This window comes from Drosophila santomea, chromosome 3R (assembly GCF_016746245.2).
Source record: "Drosophila santomea strain STO CAGO 1482 chromosome 3R, Prin_Dsan_1.1, whole genome shotgun sequence".
Lineage (NCBI taxonomy): Eukaryota > Metazoa > Arthropoda > Insecta > Diptera > Drosophilidae > Drosophila > Drosophila santomea.
The window spans coordinates 11,750,128-11,762,116 of record NC_053019.2 but is presented as its reverse complement, the minus strand read 5'-3'; the positions used below and the strand labels follow the sequence as shown (position 1 = coordinate 11,762,116).

Sequence of the window (11,989 nt, the reverse complement as noted above, 5' to 3'; positions counted from 1 at the left end):
TTTTAAACATCGTCTGGTTGGAATGAATTTTTATTGGCCACGAGGTTTTCTCTATTTTCTCTGTTTTCCCTGGCATTTGTCAGGGAGTCATGAATTTAGCACTGGAAGGTGGGTGGGTGGAAGTAGCATATCTGCCATCCCGATAATAACTTAATATGAGTTTTTAATCCCGGTCCGTCGTCCTGCACACGGCGACAACCCCAAATCCACTCTGATGATTAAAAATGATAAAATTGTTTAGTGCCGCTGGCAATGGGTCTCCCGGGTGCCCTAAGCTGCTATACACACATTATAAAATGGTCGCCGGGATCAGCGAAAAGGGACAGGACGTGTGTCTGATTACGGCCCCAGTTGTCCTTTCGTCCGTCCATTCCGTTATTTGGTCCTTAGTCCTTGGTCCTTGGTCCTTGGACCTTTCCCAGCCCAGTCTCAGTAAGTAAACAGGAAAATGTCAAAATTTAAGCTCACCAGTAGCCATGAATGCTTAATTGTGTCGCATGTTCCTGGTGCGAGTGGAGCAGGAGTGGGTGCGGTGGTTCGTTGGTTCAGTGGTTCGGTGGGCCGTAATTAAAGCCGGCTTACGGTGGCCATATATGAGTTGATGGGCTGCTGAAAAAGGGTTCAAGTAGGAGGGTTGCGTGACGGCGCTTTATCAACCTGATTTGCGAGATTGGATTCAGCCTCGCCAGCCCGTGGCTTATGTGGCTTTATTGCGGTCTTAGCGGTCCTGTGGTTGTGATCCAGCTCAATGCGGTGGTCCTCTGTGCAAATACATATTTCAACAGAGTTTAACAAATTAATTCAGCAAAGTTTCGCAACTTTGCACGATTTGGCTCGGCTCCAGAAATGGGAAAGAGGCGGTTTCTGGCCGAAGAGGTTGGGACACTTGGCCAAATATCATTTCCCTGGCCAAGTTTCCGCCATAAATTTACTAGTCCAGAGCAAAAGAACCACTTAAAATTAACGAAATTGGCAAAGAAATTTGGGGAACTTTTTCCTAAATAAAATATTTTACTTTACAGCCATTTCCATTAAAGAATTTAATGCTAAGCGATAGAAATTTGCATATACTTAATTTTAAACGGGAAACTCATTCAATATAACCTTATTAGAAACTACTGAACTAGTTTTAATGGATTCTTTTTAAAAATACGAATAACAACCTTTTGGGAGCTCAATTCCTGAGCAAATTATTAGGGAATCTACCGTTACCGTTAAAGCCCAATTGGCTGCCTTAAAGCCTAACCCTCCGATGACTCCATCTCTGGGGCAATTCGCATTCCCCGACTATCGATCCCTGCCCTCCTGAAATCCCAGTTCCGAATCCTTTTGTTCGCCGGCTGAAGCGAAATGACTAACGGCAGGCCAAAAATAAAAGGAGCCCGTTTCGTGATTCGTCTGCGTTAATCAACTGGCTGGAAAGGTGAGTCCGGTGCTGTTAGCCGTATGGGAACAAAAATCCGAAAACAAGAGGAGGAGAAATGGGAATGCGAAACCAAACACGAAAGTTGACATCACGGAGTAACGAATATGTATGTGCTTTTGGCCCTTTGTTTCGCCGCAGAAGTTTATTTTGAACTTTTCCCAGGCAGCGGCATGCGAGAAATGCGGTCGGTCTCCCTTTTGCCTTAATGGCCCAAAAGGACAAAACGTGTTTTTAATTACTCGTACTACGGAGCCCCCTTCGCTATTTACGGGCGACATTATCCGTTGTAAACTTGCCTTTAGCCGGAAAAAGTTTTCCCGAACACGGAAAACTGTGGAATTTCTGGTTGCACTTGCCAATGGCTGGGAATCGCAAACAGTTTCGAAGCGTTCAATGGCGCATTAAAAGTCGATTGCCTCTGCCCTATTCCCTCTGACCCTGGATTTTCCTCGCTCCGATTGGACGGCGGCCTTCGCAGCCATAAATTCAATTTCCGCGCCATGAATTCCAATTCCATTAATTCCACTAAATTGACCCGCGCGCCATCTAGCGGCATGTGGACGCACTGCGGCGCGATGGGGCGGGCCACGCCCCTCTTGGCCCGGCTTCCCCCTTCTCAGTCGGGCTTTAAAGTGTGGACGCAATAAGCCTGTGGAACCCAATCGCGTTAGGGACCAGGCCACGATACCTGCCTATCTGGCATGGCCAGGAAAACCTGTTTTCTCTTCGGGAGCGAAGTTCCTGTTTAAACGGGTTAGGGGCCCAAATTCCAACCAAAATCACACGAAAGAAATTTTAAAAGTTCAGTTTTATCATTTTTATTTCTATACATTGTAATTTTAACACAATTTGTCGGTATTTAAGGAGCTTTGTTTTTCTGTCTGATTGGTTAATAAGTAGTTAAAGTCATCTTACTAACGAAGAAGAAATAAGTCTGCTGATCCGATACTCCCAAGTTTTCTGAAACGATTCAAAGTTGGAGAATTAAAGTATAGCCAATAATGCTTTTAAAGTGTTTAAAGAAGTTTTTATATAGTGAGTGATATAAAAAATGGCTTAGGGAACTTGTTGTGCTGCTAAGTGAGGTCTTAAAACCACTTTACTGTTGTTAGTGACCTAAAATACTTATATCTGGTTTCATTTAATATATAATATTTTTTACAAAAGGTCTACATTTTTTCCAGGACTTGACTTACAAATTAAATGAAATGGGAAGAATTTTACGTGCCGCAAATTCAACTGGTAGAGTCCTTCAGCTGCTACAATGCCAAATCATGGAGACGCTCTCCCCAAACACTTTGCTTTGGCCATAACAATTACAGCCATAACATAAATTGCCGCAGCACCCAAACACAATTAAAATAACTGTCATTGTATTGGCATTAAATGTCAATTTAAGCGAGTGCGTGTCATTCACGGCCTGTCCTGCCCATCATCCCCTCCAATATATACATACATATACAAATATCCCATATCGCCTGGGTTGAGATTGGAAGTTAGGATCGAAGTCAGTCGTCGCCTGGCAATCGCACTTCCGTTTCCATCGGCGCTGCACTGAATAAATATTTTCACAGGACGCCAACGGGAATTCGGGAGTTTTGGCCGCACATTCAATAGATTTTCATCACTTGCACTGCGGAAAATTAAACAAACATCCCCCAGCTGAGCCCGGATTTTTCCGGGGTGGCTGCCGCCACCACGAACCGCCATGTTGGCATCGATTTTCCATGCTGCTCTGTGGAGTCTGTGGCATGGCGAACAGGATTTCCTCTTCTGCGCCGCCGGCCGTGTAGATACAGATACGGATGCTGAAAGGCAGCCTCCTGCGGCGGCCACCCATTCGGTTTCATTCAGCTGCACACTCGATCAACGAGGTAGTTCTGAAAACCACAGTCTGGGGCAAGAAAATATAGATGTGTCAGATGCACTTTGTTTTGACTATTTAGAAATGTGTATGTGCATGAATTTATTATTGAATGAATTTATTGTGTTTACTTGATTACGGCGCGGTTACTTCGTTTTTAGCTTACATTAAATAAATAGTATATTTATTTTTAAGTTCATTTTTAAATTCGAATTACCTATGGTTATGATTATGAACAACGCAATGTAAACTATGTGTATGCTCATCGCTCTATTGATATCGACAGTGAAGCTCCACAATGCCTACACACCGACTTCCTTTGCGACTCAATCGCCCAAACACCCCTTTTTCGATTTGAGGTCCTGGCGCGGGATCATGAATCAGGCGAGTGGCCATAATTCTGCCGGCAGATAAAGCTATTACCGCCATGCCGGATAAGTGCGCAGTCGGCGCAGAACGCTAGCGCTCCAAGCGGCACTGTCCCTGTTAGATTAGAATTTAAATCCGGTGGCAGGGCCAACCACCCACCAATCCACCCACTCAGCTACCCTGCTCTCGCAAAAGAGCGAGTACAAAGGACGCGACTCGCTAGGCCATTAAGGATATCACCCCGAATGGCCGGGAACTCCGGTTCCAGCCGTTCCTGGATGGGGCATCGTTCAGGCGGGTGGTTTTGCTTATGGTGCTCCTTGTGCTCCTTTGCTCCCCGTTTCCTGGACAGCGCAGCTTAATACAAACATTGAATAAATCTCATTGCGGCGTTTATTTTAATTTCTACGTAAACATAAACTACGAGCGCCAAGGGAGCGGTCGTCCTTTTCGCGAGATGGTGATTTCACGCAGCAGGATACACGAAACGAAGGACACCGGGAAAGCAGCTCGCTCAGTGGAATTTATGCCATTATATATTCCAATATACAAGGCATTTATAATTTCTCATTTTAATGTTACGTTCGAGTTGCGCTTTTAATTAAACGCTTATATGGAGTACATTGAAATTTATTTTGCACTCAAATATTAAAATTATTAATGTTCTAAATCCAATCTTTATAATTTGCAAATTCATATCAAACACTTGTTTGACTGCTTAAATGTAAGCAACAATCGATTGGTTTTCTAATTATCACGTAAGTATGTGATTCTATGTATGAGAAGATTATTCATGGAGGTAAATCCAGTCATTCCGGATGCCATCTCAGAATCCATTCCCGATACATATTTTATTTGACTGCTGACTCTGCTTTCGGGAATGTGATTGCTACATTTGCATGCATAATGACCAATTAATATTTACCAACTCGCTGTTTGCGACTGGGACACCGAGAGAGACACCCCAGGTCCGGGACTGGGACTGGGCACGGGCACGTTCGATAACCTTTTGGTACCCAATTGCAGTGTTACCCTAATGAACTGCCGCCACTCGAGGCCAAGAGATAGGTCCGTGGCGTGGCAGGGAAAAGGGGCTGGTGGCTGAAATCAGCAACTTAATGTTGCATTTTATCGCCAAGACGCTCTGGTTCCCTCACCTTATCGCATCCAGGGCAGATGAGGCCGGAGCCGAGCTTCTCCCTTCGGCGGTGGTGGAAAATTGGGAACGAATTCGGCAGCATGTTTGTATAAATTTTTTATAGGTAATACACTTAAGGAAACGACACTTAGAGTCATCATTACAAGCGCTTCGGCTGCAATAACAGGCCATCTTGCACATAGTTTTCGCAATTTACTTGATCCCCGGCGTGCGTCCTGGATCAATGGAGGATGGAATAGGTGGAGTGGGTGGAATGGGTGGCTCCTGGGTGGAACAGCTCCTGGTAACTGCTGGCCTCAAGTGCCCGAGGCAGTCGATTAGCCGTTTTAGGCAAACTTCGGGCCGCAAGCGATGGCGTTTTCATCATCCGCTATTGGCCATTAAGGACACCGGTGGCAGGTTATGAGCTTGCTAGAAAATATGCCAGAGTTTTAATCTTAAAGAGGGGGCTCGGGAAATTCCTCGTTGATATATTTTCCAGACAAAGATGTCCAGACGGAGACCCCACGCTCTACGCCTCGGTGATTCCGAATCGCTTCTAATAATGCAATTGATTCTTGATTTGCACTCTCCATTTCGAAATTGGCCGCCGGGACAGAGGGGAATTGGAATGGAGGGCGGGCGGTGGCAGTCGCGAGGGCAACGTGCGCATTTCATAAATCCCCGCTTCATTTTCGCTACATTAAACGTCAAAATATGAACCCATTTGTGAAACATTTTTGCGCTGCCGAGCGTCCAGCATGCCAGTAGTCCATGGCCATTATAACTACAACAACAAGGGCGACGGCAGCAACAACAGGCGATGTCCTCGATGGCAGAGCAATATTACGGCAATTACGGGACGGACAAAAGGAAAACTAGAAAACGCGCAAAGGTCCGCGGAAGGAAAAGCCATCCTCGATGGTCGGTGGTCGATGGTCGACTTCTGAGTGGGCTTTCCCTGAAATCATGTAAGCACATATCTGACATTAGAGGAAGCGTTGATACAGACTCCTAGTTTGATATATTTTTAATTAAAAAATAATAATTACTGATTAATATCTTATAAGGCAAAGATATCAGCTTATCAGCTTACTATTGTATATACACATTTTAAGAAGAGGATAATCATCGTGGCTCTCAGCGTTATTGGTTTCAGCAGCAGTAAGATCCTAGATCTTTAAACTTGTTAAAGACAGGCAGACTTGACAAAACCTTGAGTTTGTGAGATCGGGCAAATATGCTAAGAGGAGGCCTCAGTAGTACAAGCAATTTCATCTTCTTATTCATGAATTTCCGGCGGAACGAGTCCGCTGAGTGTCATTCCCGTCGTTGTCCTCAATCGGAAGGGGCATGGAAGAGAGGAAAGGAGGAAAAAGGAGGGGCGGAATCGAAATCGAGTCGATGAGATGAGATGCGCACGTTCCACAAAAAAGCAACAATGGCATCTCGTATGAGGCATGCAGCAAGCCAGTCTCCGGGGCTTTGACTCCCGCTGCAATTACGAGTATTTTTTAACTGCTTATTGCGTTTTCGTCCTTCCCATCCAAACGCCCAGCACGGCAGCCATTGAGGTCCGGATATGAGTGCCAGCAACAAGCAAACAAGGACCAACAACTGAATTTCATTCGATTTCAATGCGAAAGGGGATCTCGGGAGCTCGCCAATAAAAATTAACGATACACGCATACCCAGTTCACGAAATGTTGGCCTTTATATAAAGTATCTTATTTTTTCACTTCTTTTTGCTTCGGTGGGTGGGTCGAAATTTCAATTTCGTTGAAAACCGAATTGCGGTGTACAAGGGTTCCCACAAGCCTATGATTTCAGGAGAACGCTTCAAATGAAAAGGGATATATGTAGCTTTAAGTTATTGCAGTTAGCTTAGGATAAGGTTCCCTAAGTACTTAAACATACTTCGTAATAAGTCACTATTATGGCAGGATAGTCTGTAGTATCTGTGTACACCCATATCTTTAAAACCCCATTAACCAAACCATATAAGCATCCCATTTCCGACGACATAACCACCCCACTATCGCCTTCAACCCGCAATCACAACATCATTAAAAATCGCTGCTTCACTTTTCTCAATTAGCCGCTCTAGTATCGTAATTCTGAGACTAAAATCTAATTTAGTTCGATGGGAAATGCTCCATAAGGCAAAGGAAGCTTGCCTCCTCATGATTTTTTTGCACACCAAGGAAACCTTGCTCCCGATGGAGGTCGTAACAATATTTTCACGTTTTTCCCAAGTCCGGAATGAGTTTTTGAAATTTATTTCGGGTTCCGGGCGGCGAGAAGGGAGCCATCCAATCCGAACTGCGGCCTCGTGGAGAGGGCAACCAACAGGCGAGTGCCATTATTTTGATACTCAGGGCTATTAACGTTAATTTTCGTTAGTTACGTAATACGTATTCGAAAGCACCTTACACCCACCCACACACAAATACCATATACCAGGCCATATACCATACATACGTATATATCGAGTTCCATTACGGAAAGTCCCCGTCCCGTTTTCCACTTTTTCTTGGGGTGAAGCAAGCATCCACCATGCGTGCACATGCGATGTGTGGAACAGCTTAACCCCACACCGCCCAGTGTGCCCTCAGAATCCCCATCCGCATCCCCATTCCCCATTCCCGCCACCTGCTCCTCCGCTTTTCCTGCCATTTCCCGGGTGTCTCAGTTTGGCCGGAGGCCGATGGCATTAAGGAGATTTACGAGTACATGATTTTGCATGTTCGGTGCCCCCGATGCCATTTAGATTCGCTTAGGTACATTTTCATCCTGGCACCCACACACGATCCCGCTTCATACAGATACGTGTGTGTATTTGCGTACGCATTTAATGGCCCATTAGTGCTATCAAATACGCATAAATATCTGCACTTTGCCAGAAGTACACAAGTACACCCGGACAGATACCCGTGCAAATTCAAAACACAGCTCCGGCTGCGAGTTTGGAATAAATACCCACCCACCCAAACTCCTCCGGGTTGTATCGTACTATACATGTGTCCATGGGTGGGGAGCGAACAAATATTTGCAGATGCCAGTTTATGGCCGACTAGATGTCCCTTTTCAGCTCAGTTGGGCGGTACGAGGATTTGGAAATGCAATAGTGTAAATCGCTCGCCCACAATCCCCTCATTGCTCTGGCTTTATACTCGAATATTTTTGGGAGTTTCTGGGAATATCATAATGAGATGTATAATTACTGGGCGTGCTTTTTGGTTAACTAAATGTTTGGAGAGTGCTCCGAAGCTCATTTTGCACATTCATGGCTTTTCTCGCATAAATGCCTCTTCCTATACTGTTCATATTTATTTTTGTTTTTGAATCCTAAACACAAAACAACTGATAGAAGACTACATTTTACTCCCAACACTTATTGAAATATCATTAAAGACTAGTTTTGACCTTAGTATGCCACACGAAACTGGTCTCGAATTTGGAAAATTGGGCTAATAAATTGTCGTATTTTCACTTTTAATATAAATGAGGAAATGGGGAACACGAGATGCGGAACCGGTCGAACCACCCCAATCTTCGACGAAAAGTGCCGGTCGGTCTGCGAAGAAGCCGGCTGAACTCCCAGGTCCTGTCCGCCAAAATGTCAGCAACGTGGGCCTCTACAAGGCGACCCTGTACAGCAACATAGGGTCCTTCTTCTTCGGCATAGCAGTGGGCTGGTCAGGAACCGCGGAGAGGTGTGTGATGGAGAGGCACGCCTACGGCTTCCAACCCACGCCGTTGCAGTGGAACGGAGTTTGCATCCTGCTGACTCTCGGAGCGGCCTTTTGGTGTCTGCCCATGGGAATGATGGTGCGGTTCTGCGGCTGCAGGCGCACCATCCTCATCCAGCTGCTGCCGAATGTCCTGGGCTGGTTCCTCACGGTCTTCGCCCAAAGTGTTCCGATGCTCTATGCCGGCCGCTTTTTCCTGGGCATGTGCGGCGGTGCCCATTGCGTGGTGGTGCCCATCTACAACGCCGAAATCAGCACCCCCAAGAAACGCGGCGCCATGGGCGTCATATTCGAAGGGGCCTGCATTTGTGGGGTGATCTATAGCTTCGCCATGTCGCTGTTCCTCGAGCTGCGGATCATTAACTTTGTGAATCTGGTCCTGCTGGCACTGGGGCCACTGCAGATTCTCATGCCGGAGTCGCCGGCGTACTATGTGGACCATGACAACATCCCACGGGCGGAGGACTCTCTGCGCTTCCTGCGGGGCCAGCAGTACGACTCCAGGAGGGAGATCGACCACCTGACCCGGGATCCCACAGACAGTGAGCGGGAAGTGCGCCAAGGACCGCTGCTGGGCTTCAAGTACAAGAAGGTACGACGAAGTCTGGCGCGCTGCTTGGCGGTCTCCATGCTCCAGAAGCTGTGTGGTGCCTTGGTCTTCATCTTCTATGGCCTCAACATGTTGGACTGCCTAAAGATTGCTCAAGAATTTGGATTAATCTTGTGCCTGGGAGTAGTTTTAGGTTTCCTCGCTTGCTTTTTCCTCGTAGATCTTTTGGGCCGACGCCCACTGCTGATCTTCTCCTCGGCCGGAATCGTTTTTGTGTCCATCTTCCTGGGACTGTACTTTAAGCTGTGGATGACGATGGACCTGACCGCCATGTCCTGGATCGCCCTCTTCTGCATAGCTCTCTTCGTGGGCTGCTACACCGCCGGAGTGGGTTCGCTCACCTGGCTGCTCACGGCGGAGCTCCTCGTGAGACCCATGCGACCCTTGGGCTGTTCGATAGTCTGTACCTCCAACTGGCTGACCGCCTTCTTCGTCATCTGCTGGTTCGGCAGCCACGACGTCAAGTGCCAGCCGTACCTGTTCCTGCTGTTCGCCATCATCGCCTCGCTCATCCTGCTCATCGCGCTGATCTACATCCCGGAGACCAAGAACCTGTCCTTTGCCAAGATCCAGCAGAGGCTGGGTGGGTTCATGAACCGCCCCACAGTGATTACGTTCACTTCCAGCAGCGACTCCTCGAACGCGTAGTACTTGAGATGTCAAATAAGCCCACGTTTAGAATTCGGTAGTCAAGGTAAATAATAATTAAATAAAGTGTAATGGGCATTTGGGTAGTTCTTTAGGTAATTGGGATGAATCTCCTCTAATACGGGTTAATAGAAACTAAACTATTTTAAATAGAGGTATCAAATCAACGTATCTGTAATAATAATGATGGCAAATGAATGAATATTCAACTATGTATTCCGCATCATGCTTTGAGTCGTTGCTGCACTTCCTGCCGTGTTCGTTACTACATTGTCTTTATCATTACCAAGCACTCACTTGTTTATGCGACTTGTGTGGCGACATTTTCTGTTTTGCGCACTTTTCCTCGCGCGCGTAATTAAAAGTTATGTTTTACACTGTAAATTCATTGGCGGTGCTGGCACATTTATGAATTTATGCGCTGTGTGTGCTGAAAGCTGCGCCAAGGCGAGCGCAAACTGGGATCGGGTTCCACTGGCGTTCTGGTACGAGAATAAATATTAATTTGCATTTTGCCACATGATTTAGACGGCCATAAAGTCCAATTAATGAGCCACTGCAACTGGGGCCTCATTGAGCTAAATGGCAGAGAACTTGGGGCGACTTGCTTCGTCTTGATCTGCGGCATTGGTATGGATGGTAAGTGGGCCGATTCGCAGTGGTACGCTGCGATCATCTGGATTTATCTATCCGCAATTAATTAAATTGATTTCGACCCGAATTGAGCTACCCGCTCACCTGTCCGCCGGATAAGTATTTACATTCCCACGAGCGGCGCATGCAAATCGGGGTTGACATTTCGCGGCAAAAATACGAGGCACCATAAAAATAGTTTACGACTTTTAATTACGGACACAGCGTGCGGTCGGCGGACAGAAGAAAAATATAATGGCTGAGCCTTCTGGCCTTTGTCTTTCCCGGACTTCTTCCTGGCCTGTTGGCTTATTTATTGGGGTTTTAAGCCTCCATTTTGGTGGCTGGTCCTGGGTCTGAGCCTTTGTAAGTCCGATTCAAATGAATTATATCTCAATTCATTCCCCCCAATAAATTTGATAAATTTCTCATTTTGCTTACCTGCCCGCTGGGATCTTCCGACCTCGGATCTCGGATCCCCGATCTCCGATCTCGGATCTCGGATCGCCATGCCGCCGAATCGTAAATTAATGGAGGACTCCGCCATGTGCTCCCAGTCAGTTTCAGTCGTCAGTCGAAAAGGCTGATTAAAATGTTCAGCTCGGCTGTCTTGGGTTTCTCGGCCGTTAATTATGCACGTCCGGGGAACATTTAAATGCATAATTTCTTTAAGTGAAATGGAAAATTAATTATTCGAGTGTGCGCTTCGAACAAAGGCAGTCCGAATTGAATTGTAATGAGCTGCATTCGCTAATTGAAAAGACATTTAAAGCTCGAATTAATGCTCGAAATAAAATCGAACTGTTTCCCACATTCCAGTTATTGCAGAATTCTTTGGACAAGTTAGAAATCTAAATATTTTCTCAACTACCAAGAATATTGTATTGAAAAGAAATTTTTACACTTGACTTGATGGATCAGTGGCTCATTTCCACCTTTTAACCTAACCACTTTAAGAAACCGCAGTGCATCTGCACATTCAAGTGCTCATGTGCGAATGTATAAATCCGCGTCTGATAAACCCTGAAATACACTCAATTTGTGTGCGGACCAACTTCATTTCGCCCTGAGATGCTGGCCAAGTGGAAAGCCCTGGAAGGGGGCCAAATAAAAGAAGTGAAAAAAGAAGCCAACTCTTGTTGGCTGCCACTAAGAAGCGCATGTGCATAACCGCCCATTTGCGTGGGTGCCGACTTTTCCTTGGCTGCGCTCCTTTTCTGCCGAAAAGGATGGCAAGATGGCCAAAGCTGGCAGCCAACGAAGGTGAAACTGGAGTCCAAATCCACGAACGTGGCAACGTGGCTCCAGCTCGACGGCAAAGGCAAGTCGTCGTATTGATTTTAGTGGCGCATTTACGCGCGATTATCGTTTAGTCGGCGATGCCCGAAGTATTACGAGAATTGTTATGGCCACCGAAATGGCTCCAAACGATGCTCCCAGCAATTGCCAGGAACGAGTCTGAGACTGAGACGACATCGTCATCGTCATCGCCATCGCCATCTTCTTCGGCTTGTGGCCACCAAAGAAGCGGAGCCAGGAGCTAGACAAC

The 11,989-nt window shown here is 46.3% G+C and overlaps 1 protein-coding gene across 1 annotated transcript; it reads left to right on the top strand.

Annotated features, from left to right (window-relative positions):
• Positions 1 to 8,215: 8,215 nt before the first annotated feature.
• Positions 8,216 to 9,885, top strand: LOC120453830 (glucose transporter type 3). Its single transcript, XM_039638724.1, has one exon. It carries the CDS (start codon positions 8,302 to 8,304, stop codon positions 9,805 to 9,807), a length of 1,506 nt encoding a protein of 501 aa, XP_039494658.1. The 5' UTR covers positions 8,216 to 8,301; the 3' UTR covers positions 9,808 to 9,885.
• Positions 9,886 to 11,989: the final 2,104 nt, after the last annotated feature.

Excerpts from the sequence above, each read along its gene's own strand:
- LOC120453830 (XM_039638724.1), top strand. The coding sequence starts at position 8,302 with ATGAGGAAATGGGGAACACGAGATGCGGAACCGGTCGAACCACCCCAA.